This window comes from Antedon mediterranea, chromosome 4 (assembly GCF_964355755.1).
Source record: "Antedon mediterranea chromosome 4, ecAntMedi1.1, whole genome shotgun sequence".
Lineage (NCBI taxonomy): Eukaryota > Metazoa > Echinodermata > Crinoidea > Comatulida > Antedonidae > Antedon > Antedon mediterranea.
Genome location: NC_092673.1, coordinates 2,990,120 through 3,010,489, shown reverse-complemented (window position 1 = coordinate 3,010,489; position 20,370 = coordinate 2,990,120). Strand labels below are relative to the sequence as shown.

Here is a 20,370-nt window from a genome sequence, read left to right as displayed (position 1 = left end):
TTTCTACATACTTATACTAACTGTAATTGAATCACAAATCTATACCAGACACATTTGTAAATATTGTAAAGAAGTATAAAGATTGACATATTTATAGGAAATGATATTATTTATAAGTCTCTGAATTTTTTCTTGAATATTATGACATTGTAAACATTAAAATGATAATGAAATTAAAATGAGAAATTCAGGAATGTATTCTGAGGTTATTTGAAATAAATTCAACGCCACCTGAATAAAATAACACTTTTTGTTCGTAGGGTTGTCTAGGTATGTAGTGGGTATACTGCTATGTTGTCATAATAAGGTATGCTAGCAAATACCAGGTTGTAACATTCAATGTGGCTTAAATGTACGATTCAACTTTCGTACATAAATAGATGAAGTAAATTGATGAAAGAAATTAAAATATTGTATGATTTACACAGAACAAGATGAAATGTTTACACTTCCGTTTATAGTACCCTTTAAAATGCCATGGTGAAATAAAAACTAATTGAAAAGTGATTGTACAGTAATAGCATATATATATATAGTTTAAGTAATGAAATACATGTCTTTATGTCTATCTTAAATATATTCTGACAGTGACATTATTATTATTATTATTACGCTTAAATGAAATCTTTTGCTATGAGCTAGCAGTGATTATAACTACAAGAAATAAAGTGGTCCGGTTTTCGCAAGAAAAGGAAACAATTCCTGTGTTCAAGCCACTGGGATGTAAAAAAGTGGTCAGGTTGGGACCTTACCAACCGTACTAGTGGCTATGGCCCCCTGGCTAGTCAATGTTAATTATTTGAGCTGTGGTACCTCAATTGACGGATTCGATCAAGGTATGCATAGGTCCTAGAAAGGTTGTTGCAAATTGAAAACTTATTATGTCTACGAGATTTAAAGATCTTATTATACTTTGGTATAGTAATTTACATTTCTGGCATTGGTGGTAAATCTATTTCTGGAAGTGGTTGGAGAGAATTGAGCTGAAAATGATCATCAAGGGTTGCATCATTACCATCAACCATGTCTGTAGAAAAAAGCGTTGAGAGGGTACCAGGTAGAGAGGTTGATTCATTATGTCCATCTCTACTCGCTTCTAGTTCATTTTGAAGACTAGAGATTTTTTCTTGAAGGAATTTATTTTCCTCTTCACAGCTGTATAGGTTTTTCACTAACGTCATAATTGTTACGTTTAGTTCATGTATGATTTTATCTTTTTCAAAATGTGATCGCTTGGTCGATAATAATTCACTCGGGGTTTGATTTGACGTCAATGGATTGGCTTTGAAATAGTTGAAAAGGTTAGATATTCTGAACGTTACATTTCCGTTCTCTTCGTTCGTGTTTTCTTTGATGATGTGGAGTAATGAATCCGCATTCTCCATGGAGTCGTACCGGTCGTTTGTTTCTACATGACTTAACTCGTGTTGTTTACTTTTATCAACTGCTGTAGTTATTTCTACATTGTTTTCATTAATGTCTTCTCTGTCATCTTTTTCACTCATTTCAATTAGCAGTTGTTTTCTTTGCTTCTCCCTTCGTTGCATCTCCTCCAAACGTGCAGGCTGTTTTTTATGATGATCATATTTCAGCTTGAGTAATTGAACCGTGTCCACATTTCTAGTTGTTTCCAAAGCTTCAAGAAGGTATTCTGTAAAGATAATATTTTGATTATTAATTGACTATTTAGGTAATTTAAGTTTATTAATATAAATATGAGATAATGTGTAATAAAAATAACAATGTGTTGATTTGTACTTACCAGCTGCTTTTTGGTGACAATTGATAGCTTCTTCGTATTGTCTTGCCAGAAGAAATTTTTCAGATCTTCTTTCCTGCTGATTGGCCTGTACAGAAGCAAATGGTTAAACATTATTTTATTATGCGTAAAGCATAAATAAGTGTAATTGTTATGCGCGATTTGAACGATTTGCGCAATTTGAAATTGCGCAAAAAAAATCCTTGCGCAATTTGAATTGAAACATGTGTTTCAAATTGCGCAAGCAACGTATTAAATTGCGCAAGTAATCTGCAAATTGCGCAAGTAATCTGCAAATTGCGCAAGGTTTTTCGACAGATTGTGAAATCATGCACACCCATATTTTTATAGTAATTTCTATGATTCAAAATTAAAGATAAATATCGCATTTCCTTATTTTAGTAGTGCAAATATTGTTATAAGTTAGCATACCGTCGAAGAACCGACGAAGGAAAAACGAAGCGGTGGTGTTCCACCAGGCGGGCGCGGCGCGGGCGGCCGGCTATACTACTCTAGCCTAGCTAGGGTCTGGACTACGGATACTGACTAGGTTACATGGCCTAGCTTAAACTAATATTAAAAACTTAAAAAGTGAGTATTAAACATTATCTTCATTGAAATGGTCTTATTTATATAATAAAATACTAAATTTTAAACTCCTCTGCCTAGGCCTAGCCTAGCCATCCTATGGGAAAATTTACAGTTCGTTTTCAAATTGCGCAAAGGTGTCATATTGCGCAAGAACTATCTTGCGCAATTTACAAATTGTGCAGCGCAATTTAAAATTGCGCAAAGATTTTCTTGCGCAATTTGAAATTGCGCAAGTTGATTGCGCAATTTGAAATTGCGCAAAAAAATCCTTGCGCAATTTTAAATTGCGCAAGAATTCTTTGCGCAATTTCAAATTGCGCAAGGATTTTTTTGCGCAATTTCAAATTGCGCAAATCGTTCAAATCGCGCATAACATCATCGCTCTACAGGAACAGCTACTACTAGCTACTAGTACTAGGCTTTCCCTGCAGTACCGGTCTTACTATGCTTTACACTCTAGGCCAGCTTAGCCAGGTCTACTAGAAGTAGGCTAGAGGCCTATGCCTACTACTCTAGGCCTAGCTGCTAAGACTAGAACAGGCGATACCTACTCTCCTCCTAGCTGGAGTAGGTATTGCCTCTCCCTACCTACTGCCAGCCGTCGTGTGGCACTGTGGGCCGGCCTAGCTAGCTAGATAGATGATTATCATAATACTAATAGGCCTAGTATAGGCCTACGTCTGGTTACCTTATTAAGCGACGAACCCAGAAATTGAGAATCTAAACACAAACTGTAAGTTTTAATTGAATCAGATTTGGACATAGACAGCTGTTTTCTTTCGGTGTCCATCAGGCCAGGGAGCTATATATCCAATACCAAATTGGCGAGTAAATCATGTTTTACTTTAAATTAAATTTATACGCTCTTCCACAAGGTCAATTGTTAGTTATACATACAGACTATATTAAAACAATGATTTTGAACACGTAGGGCATTTCTTTGAATTCTTTCCTATTGTCGTTTTGTGGTAATTTACAGCTTTTTATATGTTTAACAAACGTACATAATCAATTGCGTCTGCATCATGCTAGACTACAACTTCCGGTAGTGACGTAATCAGCATATTTTTGGTAATAAAACTTTTTCACTAAGCTAGGGAATCTTCTGATATCAATATTCATTAGACCGTACTTTAGTTAGCCAATCAAAATAAACGTATAAACAATTTTGCGGCGATGTTGTTGAGGTAAAATATACTGTGTTTTACAATAACCAATTTGGTTAGAGTAAAACACAATGATAAAGAATAGGAAACATTTAATAATATGATAAATGTCATTTACATAGCAATTTAGCACTGTGTTTTACTATAACCAATTTGGTTAAAGTAAAGCAGAATGATAAAGAATAGGAATTTAATAATATGATATATGACATTTACATAGCAATTTAGCACTGTGTTTTACTATAACCAATTTGGTTAGAGTAAAACACAATGATAAAGAATAGGAAATATTTAATAATATGATAAATGACATTTACATAGCAATTTAGCACTGTGTTTTACTATAACCAATTTGGTTAAAGTAAAGCAGAATGATAAAGAATAGGAATTTAATAATATGATATATGACATTTACATAGCAATTTAGCACTGTGTTTTACTATAACCAATTTGGTTAGAGTAAAACACAATGATAAAGAATAGGAAATATTTAATAATAATGATTATTTACATAGCAATTTAGCACTGTGTTTTACTATAACCAATTTGGTTATAGTAAAACACAATGATATAGAATAGGAAACATTTAATAATATGATAAATGACATTTACATAGCAATTTATCACTGTGTTTTACTATAACCAATTTGGTTAGAGTAAAACACAATGATAAAGAATAGGAAACATTTAATAATAATGATTATTTACATAGCAATTTAGCACTGTGTTTTAATATAACCAATTTGGTTATAGTAAAACACAATGATAAAGAATAGGAAACATTTAATAATATGATATATGACATTCACATAGCAATTTAGCACTGTGTTTTACTATAACCAATTTGGTTAGAGTAAAACACAATGATATAGAATAGGAAACATTTAATAATTTGATAAATGACATTTACATAGCAATTTAGCACTGTGTTTTACTATAACCAATTTGGTTAAAGTAAAACACAATGATAAAGAATAGGAAACACTTAATAATATGATAAATGACATTTACATAGCAATTTAGCACTGTGTTTTACTATAACCAATTTGGTTAAAGTAAAGCAGAATGATAAAGAATAGGAATTTAATAATATGATATATGACATTTACATAGCAATTTAGCACTGTGTTTTACTATAACCAATTTGGTTAGAGTAAAACACAATGATAAAGAATAGGAAATATTTAATAATAATGATTATTTACATAGCAATTTAGCACTGTGTTTTACTATAACCAATTTGGTTATAGTAAAACACAATGATATAGAATAGGAAACATTTAATAATATGATAAATGACATTTACATAGCAATTTATCACTGTGTTTTACTATAACCAATTTGGTTATGGTAAAGCACAATGATATAGAATAGGAAACATTTAATAATATGATAAATGACATTTACATAGCAATTTAGCACTGTGTTTTACTATAACCAATTTGGTTAAAGTAAAACATAATGATAAAGAATAGGAAACATTTAATAATATGATAAATGACATTTACATAGCAATTTATCACTGTGTTTTACTATAACCAATTTGGTTATGGTAAAGCACAATGATATAGAATAGGAAACATTTAATAATAATGATTATTTACATAGCAATTTAGCACCATGTTTTACTATAACCAATTTGGTTATGGTAAAGCACAATGATATAGAATAGGAAACATTTAATAATATGATAAATGTCATTACATAGCAATTTAGCACTGTGTTTTACTATAACCAATTTGGTTAGAGTAAAACACAATGACAAAGAATAGGAAACATTTAATAATAATGATTATTTACATAGCTAGCAATTTAGCACAATGTTTTACTATAACCAATTTGGTTATGGTAAAGCACAATGATATAGAAATAGGAAACATTTGATAATATGATAAATGTCATTACATAGCAATTTAGCACTGTGTTTTACTATAACCAATTTGGTTAGAGTAAAACACAATGATAAAGAATAGGAAACATTTAATAACATGATAAATGACATTCACATAGAAATTTAGCACTGTGTTTTACTATAACCAATTTGATTAGAGTAAAGCACAATGATAAAGAATATGAAACATTTAATAATATGATAAATGACATTTACATAGTAATTTATCACTGTGTTTTACTATAACCAATTTGGTTAGAGTAAAACATTTTAACTATGATAAATGATATTTAGCACTGTGCTGGATACAGTAAAACACAAATTAAGAATAGGAAACATATAATAATATGATACATTTACATACAAATTTAGTATTGTGTTTTACTATAGCCAATTTGGTTACAGTAAAACACAATGATAATGAAACATTTATTATATGATATTATTTACATAGCAAAATATTATATTAAACATATCTTATTATCTAAACGTTATGAAAAGAATAGGATACATATAATGTAATAATATAATAAATACAAGTTACATAGTTTATCATCTTGTTTTACAGAACCAATTTGGTGACACAGTTAAACACAGTGATAAAGAATAGATACTGTTTTAGGTTATATAACCCTAACCCTAGTTTGAAGCGACATAATAAATTCATCGCGAAAAAGTACGTATCGTATTTAGAAACTTTTGAAATTTGTTAGATATGTTTAATAGGTTCTTACGTCTATAAAACAAACAAAAAATATAAATTTCACAAAAAAATCGTGATTTTAATAATTTGCATTTCTAAAAATGTACACTTATGAAATACCATACATTTTCCAACACATTTTTACTTCATTGATGATTCCCAGAAATCAAAATAAAACAAATTATGATATTTCTTTTACATTATAGATGTAAGAACCTATATTGAACATGTACCAAATTTCAAACGTTTTTTAAGACGATACGTATTTTTATCGATGAATTAAGTATGTGATCGCTTCAAACTAGGGTTAGGGTTAAATAACCTAACAGTTCATTCTTTAACACTGTGTTTAACTTTTAACCAAATTGGTTTTAGTACAACACAATGATAAACTATGTACATTTTATTTTTCATATTACATTATAGGATACATATAATGTAATAATAATAAATACAAGTTACATAGTTTATCATCTTGTTTTACAGAACCAATTTGGTTACACAGTTAAACACAGTGATAAAGAATAGACACTGTTTTAGGTTATATAACTCTAACCCTAGTTTGAAGCGATCACATACTTAATTCATCGCGAAAAAATACGTATCGTATTCAGAAACATTTGAAATTTGGTAAATATGTTCAATAGGTTCTTACGTCTATAAAACAAAACAAAAATAAAAGTTTCAAGACAAATTCGTGATTTTAATAATTTGCATTTCTAAACATTTACACTTATGAAAGACAATACATTTCCAACACATTTTTACTTCATTGATGATTCCCAGAAATCAAAATAAAACTATTAGGATATTTCTTTTGCATTATAGATGTAAGAACCTAAATTGAACATATCTACCAAATATCAAACGTTTTTCAAGACGATACGTATTTTTAGCGATGAATATTAAATATGTGATCGCTTCAAACTAGGGTTAGGGTTAAATAAACTAAAACAGTTCTATTCTTTATCACTCACTGTGTTTAACTTTTAACCAAAATGGTTATAGTAAAACACAATGATAAACGTACTTATATGTCAATTTTATTTTTCATAACATAAAATGTTTGATATTCTTTATAATATTTAATATTATATTTTAGGCCTACTATTAATGACGTATAAATGCACACTACATCTGAAATAACTTTCTACTTCATTGGCGATTCTTACCAAAAAAAAGAACTAATTTTGTTATGTATATAGAGCAACCTATTATAACATGTCTTGTATGATTTTTATCTCGTTTCAATGACATTTTATACTACAATTCAAATGAAAAAGCATCACAAAAAAATACGTCTGGTATTCAAAAAGTTTCTAAACTCGGTACACAGAAAAAAGGAAATGTTGAAAATGTATGGTCTTTCATAAGTGTGAATTTTTTGAAATGCAAATAATGGAAATCATCGATTTGTCTTGAAATTTATAATTTGTTTTGTCTTATTGAACATATCTATACAAAATGTCAAACGTTTCTGAATACGATACGTTTTTTTTCTCGATGAATTTATAATGTCGCTTCAAACTAGAGGGTAGGGTAGTAACCTAACAAGTATCTATTCTTTATCACTATGTTTAACTGTGTAACCATATTGGTTCTAATAAAAAACAATGATAAACTATGTAAATTGTATGTTTCATATATTACATTTTTGCCAAAAAAAATTATTGGGAATGTCAAATTTCTTTTTCATGACATATATCTACAAATTTCAGAAGCTTTTGAGTACGAGTATTTTACGCGATGTTTTTTTATCCTCATTTTAATATTTTGGTAATGTAATTCACATAAAGTTTTGTATCCAAAAATTGTTTATTCTTGGGTAGAAATGAGGAAATAAATAGTATTCCTGTATAATATAATAATCAATAATAAAGTATAAAAAAAAGTGTTGTGTAAACGAACGTTTTTTACGCTTCGAATTTTCTGTTACATTATGTTTGAATTGAAGCTACAGATATTGAATCATGGACCTATAAATTAGTAATTTATAGGTCCATGATTGAACATATCGTCACTCACCACACATTTTTTGTTTTGTATTTCGAAAGTATTTATTCTAAAGAACAATTGATGCAAACATCAACTGCGTATCTTATTTCATTAATTAATTATATTAATTATAATTTGGCGATTATTCGTCACACGAAGAGTCGAATATCGATTCGTCTCGTCATGGGAAGAAAACGTGCATTGCGCACACTGTTTACGCGCCTCAACAATAAACGGCGAATATGCGATTCGTCACTTATGGAACGCCGTTTTACACAAGTTTTTGGCGATGATAAAAATTGCGTCGATGATGAAATTGCGTCGATGAAAATTGCATCGACGCAATGTAGATTGCGTCGATGCAATGTAGATTGCGTCGACGCAATTTACATTGCGTCGATGAAAATTGCATCGATGAAAATTGCGTCGATGAAAATTGCGTCGATGAAAACTGCATCGATGAAAATTGCGTCGATGAAAACTGCATCGATGAAAATTGATGTGATGAATTTAATTGATTATGAAAATTCCAAATGGTTTTAATTCAATCAATGATGAAAATTACTACTAGTAAAGTAAATGATGATGTTAATAATGATGTTAATAATGTTATTATGTTGCTAAAAATTGACGGTTTCTGAATATTTTGATATGATAAACATGTTTACCGCTTGCGCTAGCGCGCGTTATAGACAAGCGCACAGTGATCGCGCACTAAAACAATGTTGAAATATATGCACTGATTAACATTTTAGTGATTTATTGTCAACACATTTTAGCAATGGATCCATTATTGTCCTTTCGGACACATTATATCTTCTAGCTAATTGCTTCCGTTAATCCACCAGTTCAGTACATAAAATCCAGATGTCCAGCATCCATGACATCATATTCAAATCATACCGGCAGGGAGATCGCAATTTTCATCGATGAAAACTGCATCGATGAAAATTTTTTTTTTTTTCATCGATGCAGTTTTCATCGATGCAGTTTTCATCGACGCAATTTTCATCGACGCAATTTTCATCACATTAACGCAATTTTCATTACATCGACGCAATTTTCATCGACGCAATGTTCATCACATCATTACATCAATACTATATTCATCGACGCAATTTTCATCACATCGACGCAATTTTCATTGCATCATCGACGCGATTTTATCATCGCCTAAACTGGCATTCCATACTAATTGCGTGTGATCTGATTGGTGTATTATAAATAAATTCATCGCGATGAATTTTTCAGTAGATGTAATGAGACAGTTCAGTAGATGTAATGACAGTTAATTTAATTGTTCTGCTCTTTTTGTACAAATCTATACTACTTTATATTATGGATTTTGTAGTACTGTTAAAATTATTAAATCTCTGGAAGTGTGTTTTACGAGTATGTCCGCAAATTTATGCGTTTACGGTTTTAAAATGTGAGTTTTAAATAGCGAACATGATCTTGTTAGGTGCACTACGCACGCAGTATTCCAAAATGTCTTACTAATTGGGAGAAAATCATATTGTATCATATCATATTATATCCATTCTTTAAATTCATATTCTTTATCCAAAACTAAATTGGTATAGTAAAACACAGTGCTAGCAATTTATCATATTATTAAATGTTTCATATTCTTTATCATTGTGTTTTACTCTAATCAAATTGGTATAGTAAAACACAGTGCTAAATTGCTATGTGAATGTCATTTATCATATTTTTAAATGTTTCCTATTCTTTATCATTGTGCTTTACCATAACCAAATTGGTTATAGTAAAACACAGTGCTAAATTGCTATGTAAATGTTATTATCATATTATTAAATTCCTATTCTTTATCATTGTGTTTTACTCTAACCAAATTGGTTATAGTAAAACACAGTGATAAATTGCTATGTAAATGTAATTTATCATATTATTAAATGTTTCCTATTCTTTATCATTGTGTTTTACTCTAACCAAATTGGTTATAGTAAAACACAGTGATAAATTGCTATGTAAATGTAATTTATCATGTTATTAAATGTTTCCTATTCTTTATCGTTGAGTTTTACTCTAATCAAATTGGTTATAGTAAAACACAGTGCTAAATTGCTATGTAAATGTTATATATCATATTATTAAATGTTTCCTATTCTTTATCATTGTGTTTTACTTTAATCTGATTGGTTATAGTAAAACACAGTGCTAAATTGCTATGTGAATGTCATTTATCATGTTATTAAATGTTTCCTATTCTTTATCATTGTGCTTTACTCTAACCAAATTGGTTATAGTAAAACACAGTGCTAAATTGCTATGTAAATGTCATTTATCATGTTATTAAATGTTTCTTATTCTTTATCATTGTGTTTTACTCTAACCAAATTGGTTATAGTAAAACACAGTGATAAATTGCTATGTAAATGTAATTTATCATGTTATTAAATGTTTCCTATTCTTTATCGTTGTGTTTTACTCTAATCAAATTGGTTATAGTAAAACACAGTGCTAAATTGCTATGTAAATGTTATATATCATATTATTAAATGTTTCCTATTCTTTATCATTGTGTTTTACTCTAATCTGATTGGTTATAGTAAAACACAGTGCTAAATTGCTATGTGAATGTCATTTATCATGTTATTAAATGTTTCCTATTCTTTATCATTGTGCTTTACTCTAACCAAATTGGTTATAGTAAAACACAGTGCTAAATTGCTAAATGTCATATATCATGTTATTAAATGTTTCTTATTCTTTATCATTGTGTTTTACTCTAACCAAATTGGTTATAGTAAAACACAGTGCTAAATTGCTATGTAAATGTAATTTATCATATTATTAAATGTTTCCTATTCTTTATCATTGTGTTTTACTCTAACCAAATTGGTTATAATTTATTTAATTTCATTTCAAAAGACATTTACCTAAATTGCTATTTAATTATAGTAAAACACTGTGCTAAATTGCTATTGTATTAAGGACGAGTTCCGAGAAGATGTATTCAAAGCTACAACCAATCAGAACAGTGTTAATCAATATAGTCCATGGCTACAGCCAATCAGAAACGTCCAAATCGCAATAACCCCTAGGCTAATAGAAATTATTGGTCCGAGTAGCCTTTTCAACCAGACGTTGCGAGGTTTAAAAAGTAAAACATGATTTACTCGCCAGTTTGGTATAGTTTATATACCTGGGCCAGGAGGAAAAACCAAACAACGGCACAACAAAAAACAGCTTATATGGAACGCCGTTTATGCATTTTTAATTGGTGAGATTTTACCCGATTCATTTCTGCTCATAGAATATAAAATATCAACGGAATAATAAATGTTTCGCGGAATTTAAAATTTCAAAAAAGTGCGCTGTGCAATAAAAAAAAAAGTAACACGGAACGTGGAAAGGTGAATCCCGTCGTAATTCACTTTTCTGCACAGGCCGATCATCGCGCACTACCTCGGGTAACGGTGTTAGCTCAAAACTTATCCAGGCGGCGGGATTTTTGACCTACTGTCGTCCAATTTCTCATCCTTGCTGATAGATCGTTGTATTCGTTATAATTTTTATTAGAATAGTGTTTTATTACTTGCATTGCTGCACATTACCCAAATCCTTATTCTTAATTTAAAATTGCGCAAATCGTTCAAATTGCGCACAACATCCACACCAGAAGTGACAAAATAACCCGGCTGGAATGTATAGACCTAGGGATTCAACTTGTTGGTTGGGAATTAATCAGTTAACTTAACCATGAAGACGTCAAATAAACGCACTAGTTGTACTATGTGAATTAGTTAAGCTTGGTACTAGGACGCAACGCAAGGGACGCAACGTAAGGGACAACGCAAGGGACGCAACGCAAGGGACGCAACGCAGTGTGCAGTGTTTTGACTCTAGAGATCACAAGCGATGGATTATTAATTTGAAGAGTCGTGTGTGATTGGTCAACTCGCTTGCATTGCGTCACATGTGGGAACCAACCTTTAGAACTACTGATACTCTATACCTAACATATTATGTATTTTAAAAAAAATAGACAAAACTGTTTTCAATTCATAGCATTTATTGACTGACTCTGACTTTTATCACCGTACAGTGAGATGTGTGAACGTGAACATCGGAGAACAGTGAGTAGGAGCAAATGCCTCAAAATGATTTAAAAACATCTTGTTGTTAAGTGAGCATAAGATATAAAAATGGATCATTTAATTGACAACACAGGAAAACAGTAATGGAAATAAATACGAGATAGGATCAACACAATTTATACTTAAATACGGTAGGCCTAAAGACGCTTGACGTTTGAAAAATAATGTTGTTAAAGAAGTGTAGTTGTAATGGAATGTAGGCCTATAATGCTTAGATCAACTATTATACGGGCCTACATTCACATTGGCCACACTGAGGATCGAGAAGAAGTGTTAGTGTTATATCTAAAGCTCCGCAATTTATTCTGTTCGTTTTGCTTTATCGTTTTGATTTTAGCTTTTTGCTTATGCCTTTTTTACTTTTATCTCCATTGAGATCCAGTCACTATCCGCATCATTGTCATTTTAATCAGTAATTTGCCTTTTAATTTATACATTGAACATTGATATACCGATAGCCTATATATATGTACGCACGCCGGGAGAGACGCACGCAGATTAACAACCCTAATAAGTTAAAACCTTGAATTATACACCTGTAAAATTTAATGTTAATAACTTTAATTGCGCAAGCTAATATACAAGTCCTGGTTTATGCTACGAACGATAAACGAACAACAATAACTAAACATGAGATGTATTATAACTAATTTATAGGTCCATGAATTAGGCTTAACTAATAAGCTTGACAACCTTGTGCAGACGAAACAATATTATCTTAAATGGTATACCACTTAATGTTCTAGTCGAGCAATTGAAACTTAACAAAGTCAAGATTGAGCTACGTCAAACCAAGACCTATATAATTATGTTAAAGATGTATTGTCATTTCATAATTATAAGTAAGTAATTTGCCTTTTGATACACTAAAATATTGATATACAGTATATTCAGTATAAGTTCTGTAACTAAATGTTAAATTAGCATTATTACTGGATCTTTACGTCTGGAAACTTAAAATAATGTCGTTTTTAATTTTACCAATTCCACGTTTAAATTCGCTGTAGGACATGCAATAGATGAACGGATTGGCAGTTAGATTTAAATCTAACAATAATACAGATACGCTGTATACAGCATTCCTGTTGACGTCATTCCATAAACAGTAAATAACCACACCAATAGCATGTGGAGTTATAGTAACGATATATACAGTTGCTATCGAAAAAAGTGTTTTTATCAAATTTACATGAGCGGTACGTTTAATGTCGTTAGGCTGTTGCCATGCTGGGCGTTCCTGTTGTACGGCATTGATTGGTTTCGTTAACACTAACATCATTTTTAGGTGACAATATGTTAGGATGGTTATAGGTACAAACCAATCAACAATAATCAAAATGATGAGGTACGATTTATCGATATCTAGTTTACATATATTTAATGTTGTGTTAACATCTTCGTATATTAGAACACATAGACCAACGAAAAAGCTAAAGATGTACGGTAAAGTAATCGATAAATATGTGATTTTACCACGTACAGTTCTCTTACGATAATATACTGGATGAACCACTGCGATGTACTGTTCGATTGTTAGCGTGACCAGGTTGTATGAAGACGCCGCAGTCGACCAATAAAAGAAAAATAGCATTTTACAAAATGCAATTCCTTTAGTAACGAAGGCATGAGGACAAAAAAATATAAAAAACATACACGATCCAAAAAAGTCAATCAGTGTCTGATTTAAAAGTAGTTTCAACGACAGAGATTTTTTGTAAGTTTTGTTGTAAACAAACACAAATATAGTGATTGCGTTTCCAACGATACCGGTTGAAGCAATAAACCATCGGAATATCACAACAAATAACGGATCTTGCCACGTTGTGCTAGGCGGCGACGTTACATTTCCAAATTCAGCAGCCATAGCCAATGTTAAATTATCGTTTACCAAGCGGATTGCATTTTATCTGTTTCAAGAAATTCAGATTCGTTGCCTTAGCTAATTTAAACAACTTTTCTGAGAGACCAGCGTTTTGTATGAAACAATTTATAAAATAGTCGCGCATGCGTCACAAATAGGGGCGGATCCACCATATCGGGGGAGGGGGATCAGAAAAGTACTTGAATTTTGGTAAATGGCATCTCTAGATGGTCGGAAATGACACTGTATTGCGCAGCAAATCAGCGATCGTAATTTTCCGCCGGTAAAAACAGGTGACAGCATTGTTGTTGATCGTTCTTCTAACAGAGTCGACGGTGTTTTGTTTTGCGTTCAATGCGTACCATAGTCAATTTATTGACTGTGTGATGCGTACCGATAGCCTATAGGCCTATATACGCACGCCGGGAGAGACGCACGCAATAATTAATGATTAACAACCCCACAATAATTAATAACCCGAAGTAAGTTAAAACCTTGAATTATACACATGCAAAATTTAACGTTAATAACTTTAATTGCGCAAGATAAAGGTCCCGTTTACCCATACTATATACGAACGATAAACGAACAACAACTGAACATGAAATGTATTATAACTAATTGATAGGTCCGGTTCCCACTAGCGACGCAACACAAGGACGTAACACAACGCAAGTGAATTGACCAATCACAAGCGATGGCTTATTCGCTGGTGATTGCCAACTGTCTATAACTTCGCTTGTCATTGGTTAAAACGCTTGCGTTGCGTTTACGTCATTGCGTTACGTTCTAGCGGGAACCAAGCTTTAGCTGATAAGCTTGACAACCTTGACGAAACAATATTATCATAATGGTGTACCACTTATATTCTTAGTCGAGCACTTGAAACTTAACGAAGTCAAGATTGAGCTCCGTCCAAATTCAAAGACCTATATATATAATTATGTTAAGTTATTAAAAAATTATCTGCCAATAGAAAGGTAGTACATTTTGTAGAAGTAAAAGACAACTCACATTACTGATAATATCTCAGCTAGAGTTCGACGAGAGGGAAATGAATCAAAGTTATCGGAAATGAGAAAGAATGGATTCTTCGCCATTATTATTCCTTGGAATGTTCCTCCTATTATCAAGATAAAATAGGCCTAAAGCTCTGTCTACACTATCAAACTAGTTTGACAAAAAAGTGTGATGTGCCCATTTATGGTAGTGATATTCCCAAATATAGTAGTAATGTGACATCATCATGTCCATATATGGGCACATCACATTTTTTGTCACATAAGGTTTGATAGTGTAGACAAGGCCCAAGAATTTTCTATTTTATTCATTTCTACTATAACTTATATCTACTTAATGTTTAATTTTATAGAAAATGTGATATATGTTTATGTATAGTGAAATGTTTTCATATCAACTGCTGTAATAAGTGTATACAAATTAGCTAGCTCTTAGCTGCACACTCAGCTAAAACTCTTGTATCTATAAGCAAAATGCCCGTTTAAATACAAAATATATAGGCCTAATTGATTCTGAATCCTGAGGGTTTTTGGTTGAATAACTGTTTAATTTGTCTTTTTTATAAGTGAAAACATTTTTCCTGTGATTTTAACTATTAAAACTAAAATGACCCAGTCTAATTTTAATCTTTAATTTTCATTTGGGGGAGGGGAGACAATACCTTTTTATAGGTAAACTATAATTATGTGTAAACTGACTTTGGGGTTGGGTAAACCGGCTCAGCTACAGTGATTAAGTTCACTTAGGTTGACCCTGGTCTCCCCAATTTCAGTTTTTTAAAACGTTTTTTATATACTTAAATAGACCAAATAATTAATGAAATGAAATGAAATATAGGTTATATGACACATAATAAAAAAGTAAAACAAATTATAAAGAAAAAAAAATGATCACCATGCTTTATGGATAGAAAGAAACACGTATGTAGGCATACCTTTAATAGAGACGTGGGGAATATCTAGATGTTTTTGAAAGTTCTCTGAATATAAAATACTGTACATAATCGTAGTCGTGACAGTTCGGAACAGTTAGGCCCGGAAACCAAAACAACGGAAGACAGGATACTCATATATTATACACAGAAAAAAAACCAATTCTAACGAATATTAGAACAGATAAAAAGAACTGAATTTGCCAGTTAAATAAATACCAAGATGAAATAGATGAGTTTGGATAGGCCACCGTAAATGACTGCATCATTACTATTAGCATTGTTATTCTACTCTTACTGAACAAAATAAATCACGTTATTCATCAATTTATAACTGAACTAAATTATATAATGAACAAAAAAACAAACGAAAAGAAAACTCTGCAGTTTTAAAAATAAATATCAGATGAAATGTTTTATTAAAACTAAACAAAGAGGTTATATAAAAAGAAAAGAATAGTAAAAGTTACCGTACGACATACAAAACAAAAAACAAATCAATCATCTCGACCATGGCTGTGAGAAGTGTACTTTTTACTATTCCTTGACCAACACAAATACAAGAACATGTTAGAAGTATTTAATGAAATAATAAATAAATAAATAACTTTGCCATAAAACATTACGCAAGAAGAAATTCACCTCGTCAAATCTTTATTGACTATATCCTCCAAAATGTCCATAATTATTAATACAAATCAGGGAAGATCAGAGTGTAATTTAACTCTTTCCCGATGATACAAAAATGTAGTATGCAACCGCCTAAGCCTTATTTGTCACTTGTCTTGTGCTGATATTTCGGACAACTCCATCGTTCCGAAATCAGGATTTTCGTCCCCATTTGGTGCTGCCAACAGTGGTGAATCTGATTGGGGGTCATCGCACTCTTTTGGTATCATGATGCTGTTATGGTAACCGTACATTGCATAAATTAGCAAACCTGTGAACAATTAATTAATTTACTCATTAACAATATGATGTACTAGTATTAGGTATTTACAATGATAATCGTATACAGTGTATTAGGTAAAATAATTATTTTCATTGCATATAATAATTGTAGGCCTGTATACGTTGTATATGGTACCTATCATGGCTCATTTTTTCCACAAAACTAAACATTATTTTTCCTGATTTGTTTGTATTTAACACAGGACCACATTGAAAAACGTGTTTTCTTTTACCTGATTGTGTAATCCTGTATAAAGCTTTGTCTACACTATTAAACTAGTTTGACAAAAAAACTGTGATACGTGCCCAAATATGGTAGTGATATGCTAAATATGGTAGTGATATGACATCATCATGTCCATATATGGAAACATCACATAAAGTTTGATAGTGTAGGCTAGACAAAGCTTAAAGATGTTGTTAAATAAATACATAATTGTCAAGTTTGGTCTTACTTGTTTTCGTGCTTTGTAAAGCTTGGTTCCCACTAGAACGTAACGCAAGGACGTAAACGCAACGCAAGCGTTTTAACCAATGACAAGCGAAGTTATAGACAGTTAGCAATCACAAGCGAATAAGCCATCGCTTGTGATTGGTCAATTCACTTGCGTTGCGTTACGTCCTTGCGTTGCGTCGCTAGTGGGAACCACGCTTTAGTAACGCATTTAATTACATTGTAATTGCAGAACTTAGTGACGTTTTTGTATTTGTATAATTTTTTTATTTGTATAATTTCGTCATTAGCATTACGATGTTTTCTTTTACTGACATTTAAATGTTACAGTGGAATATTTTTACGTTATTCAAGTAACATGTTTATTTACCGATAATCACCCAAACTAGAAAACGTATCCAGGTAAAAGCTGATAGATTTGCCAAGAGGAACAAGTTACATATGATTGACAGCACGGGAATGAAGGGAACAAGCGGAACCTAAAACATGAAAAAAAGAACAGGTTAACGTCCAGCAGTGTAGACTCCATTATTTTGGTTCCCACTAGCGACGCAACGTAACGCAACCTACGCAACGTAAGAAAATGCCCTTCCAATAATTGTGTTTTCCCCCGCCTGCGTCGTCGGTTCCCACTTGTGATTACGCAATACATCACTTTGCGTCAATACGTCGCGCTGCATTGCGTTCTAGTGGGAACCGACGACGCACAATAGTGCTGCAAACATCGCAGGTTTGATTTCACGCAGGCGGGGACAAACACAATTATTGGAAGGGCATTTCCTTACGTTTGCGTAAATTGCGTTACGTTGCATCGCTAATGGGAACCACGCTTTAAAATCGTATTTGTAGAAATATAGTAGAAACTGTTTGTCTTGAGAGTAGACTTACTTTGAATGGTGGGTTTTCTTGGTTTTGGTTATGGAGAAGAATAACACATATACTCAGACATGCCCCAACAGCCAAAGCTATATGAAAAACGCCCCAACTTTGGTTTGTATTAAACATGATAAAGATGAGGCACCCACAACATGATATGAAGACTGCGAGAGAAATCACAACGATCTTTCCTGGTGTTTCACTGTCTAGGAAACTCAAACACTTAAACTGTGTTTTAAGGGTACCACCTATTACGTCAGATTCCGTTTTATCGTGTTTCCACTCCTCGGCGTTTTCAACCCGATAGAATATGTTATTATCTTCCTCTGGCCTGTATCGGATAACAATTAACAAAGTCGCTATAATAAGATATGAAACGATGCTACCAATATTTAAAAGTTGAATCAATGTATGAAAGTTAAGAAACACGGCTAAAACGAACGAAAACGCTCCTATGGTTAAAATTGTTTTGGTTGGAACGCGATTCTGAGATAGACTTCTAAGAAATAAAAATAAAAGTCCATCTGATGATATAGCGTATATTAACCTTGATAGACCAAACAAAGCATTTAAAATGGTACCAGAAATTGTTATTAAGATTCCTGTTGTGACTAAGTAGGTAGGAAAGGTTTCATGATATCTTCGGAAAGCTCCAGGGAACGGTGCCTTTTGATCGATTTCGGCCCAAGGAACCATTAAAGTTAGACAAATAGCTGATAAAACCCCAAACACTGCGTTGATAACAATTGTAAGTATCAAAGCAATTGGAATGCTTTTGATAGGATTTGTGCATTCCTCGCTTGATGTGCAAATAACTTCAAAGCCAGCAAAGAGGAAAAATAATTGCGCTGCTCCTTCGAACACACCTTTCATTCCAAACGGAAAGAATCCTCCATTGTCCGTCCAATTTGAAAGATTCGCAAACTTCAAACTATACACGATTAATATCATTAGAACAACCAATAAACTACCAACTAAAACTTTATTTAGTTTCGATGAAATTTCAGCTCCATATAGTAACACTGTTGTAAAAACGATGATTAACAGTCCAGCTAATAAATCTGGATATTTAGCGATGTAAAGAGACTGCCATGGATGTCCATCCATAAGATATTCTACTGTTAAGTTATGAATAAGACCATCGAATGTATCACCAATGGTTGCCGCAAAACCTGAAGACACTCCAGCGGCACATCCTATGTACTCCAGAATCATATTCCAACCAATTACGAAAGCCCATATCTCTCCAACCGTTACATACGCGTAAAGATACGCACTGCCTGCTTTTGGCACTCTGCAACCAAACTCGGCGTAGCATAATGCCGAAAACAAGGCACATACGGCTGTGATAATGATAGAGAAAATGACAGCAGGTCCCGCCATAGTTTTAGCTACAGTACCAATGAGAACGAATAATCCAATTCCTAAAGTGTAACTTGTTCCCACCATTGTAAGATCAAACGTTGACAGACATCTGTGTAGCTCTGTATCTAAATTATTGATATTCAATGCTCTACGTCGAAGTACATTACTGAACGTCTGTTGCAAAAACGCCATTTAGATTGTACAGCGGAACAAGATCATGAAACTCAGATAAGTCAGTGTGCTCTAGGCCTAGGATATGTCTACTGCTCTGAATCAATCTTGACACGATATCAAACCAAATCCTTTGATCCTTTTATAGGCCTACAATTAAAGCTTTCTTTCGCGTGTTTTACTCTCTTTTGTATTGTAGTTTGTACGGTACGATGACCAAAAAAGTCAAGGACAATAAAAATGCAACAAAAGAATTTTCTGAACCGGATCAGAAAGGATGGAGACAAACGTCTACGTCTGTAAAACGGTTGGAAATTGAATAGACATTTCGTGTTGATATTAAATTGTATTGACGTCTAAGTTTACATGAGCTCAGTTTGATAATGAATTGGCCTTATGTGCGTATTCGTTATGTATTTTCGCACGAAAAAATTAATTAAGTTTTTATTAAATGTTATTTTTGATATGCCGGTTTATTAATATTGTTTCGTCACATTTTGAAACTGTTTTAA

At 32.2% G+C, this 20,370-nt stretch overlaps 2 protein-coding genes across 2 annotated transcripts; both read right to left on the bottom strand.

The window, feature by feature from the left end:
* Positions 1-466: 466 nt before the first annotated feature.
* On the bottom strand, positions 467-11,308 carry LOC140046263 (uncharacterized). The gene is made up of 4 exons (XM_072090839.1): positions 11,285-11,308; positions 3,039-3,149; positions 1,763-1,847; positions 467-1,651 (listed from the first exon to the last, which is right to left on the bottom strand). Exons 2-4 carry the CDS (start codon positions 3,138-3,140, stop codon positions 927-929), a joined length of 912 nt encoding a protein of 303 aa, XP_071946940.1. The 5' UTR covers positions 3,141-3,149; positions 11,285-11,308; the 3' UTR covers positions 467-926.
* Positions 11,309-16,564: 5,256 nt separating this feature from the next.
* Positions 16,565-19,879, bottom strand: LOC140046684 (cationic amino acid transporter 4-like). The gene is made up of 3 exons (XM_072091390.1): positions 18,335-19,879; positions 17,817-17,925; positions 16,565-16,981 (listed from the first exon to the last, which is right to left on the bottom strand). Exons 1-3 carry the CDS (start codon positions 19,877-19,879, stop codon positions 16,818-16,820), a joined length of 1,818 nt encoding a protein of 605 aa, XP_071947491.1. The 3' UTR covers positions 16,565-16,817.
* Positions 19,880-20,370: the final 491 nt, after the last annotated feature.

Excerpts from the sequence above, each read along its gene's own strand:
- LOC140046684 (XM_072091390.1), bottom strand. The coding sequence starts at position 19,879 with ATGGCGTTTTTGCAACAGACGTTCAGTAATGTACTTCGACGTAGAGCA. Across the intron at positions 17,926-18,334 it reads AAGAAAACCCACCATTCAAA|GTTCCGCTTGTTCCCTTCAT; the intron begins GTAAGTCTACTC and ends TTCATGTTTTAG. Across the intron at positions 16,982-17,816 it reads TCTAGTTTGGGTGATTATCG|GTTTGCTAATTTATGCAATG; the intron begins GTAAATAAACAT and ends AATTGTTCACAG.
- LOC140046263 (XM_072090839.1), bottom strand. The coding sequence starts at position 3,140 with ATGGACACCGAAAGAAAACAGCTGTCTATGTCCAAATCTGATTCAATT. Across the intron at positions 1,848-3,038 it reads TGGGTTCGTCGCTTAATAAG|GCCAATCAGCAGGAAAGAAG; the intron begins GTAACCAGACGT and ends GCTTCTGTACAG. Across the intron at positions 1,652-1,762 it reads TTGTCACCAAAAAGCAGCTG|AATACCTTCTTGAAGCTTTG; the intron begins GTAAGTACAAAT and ends TTATCTTTACAG.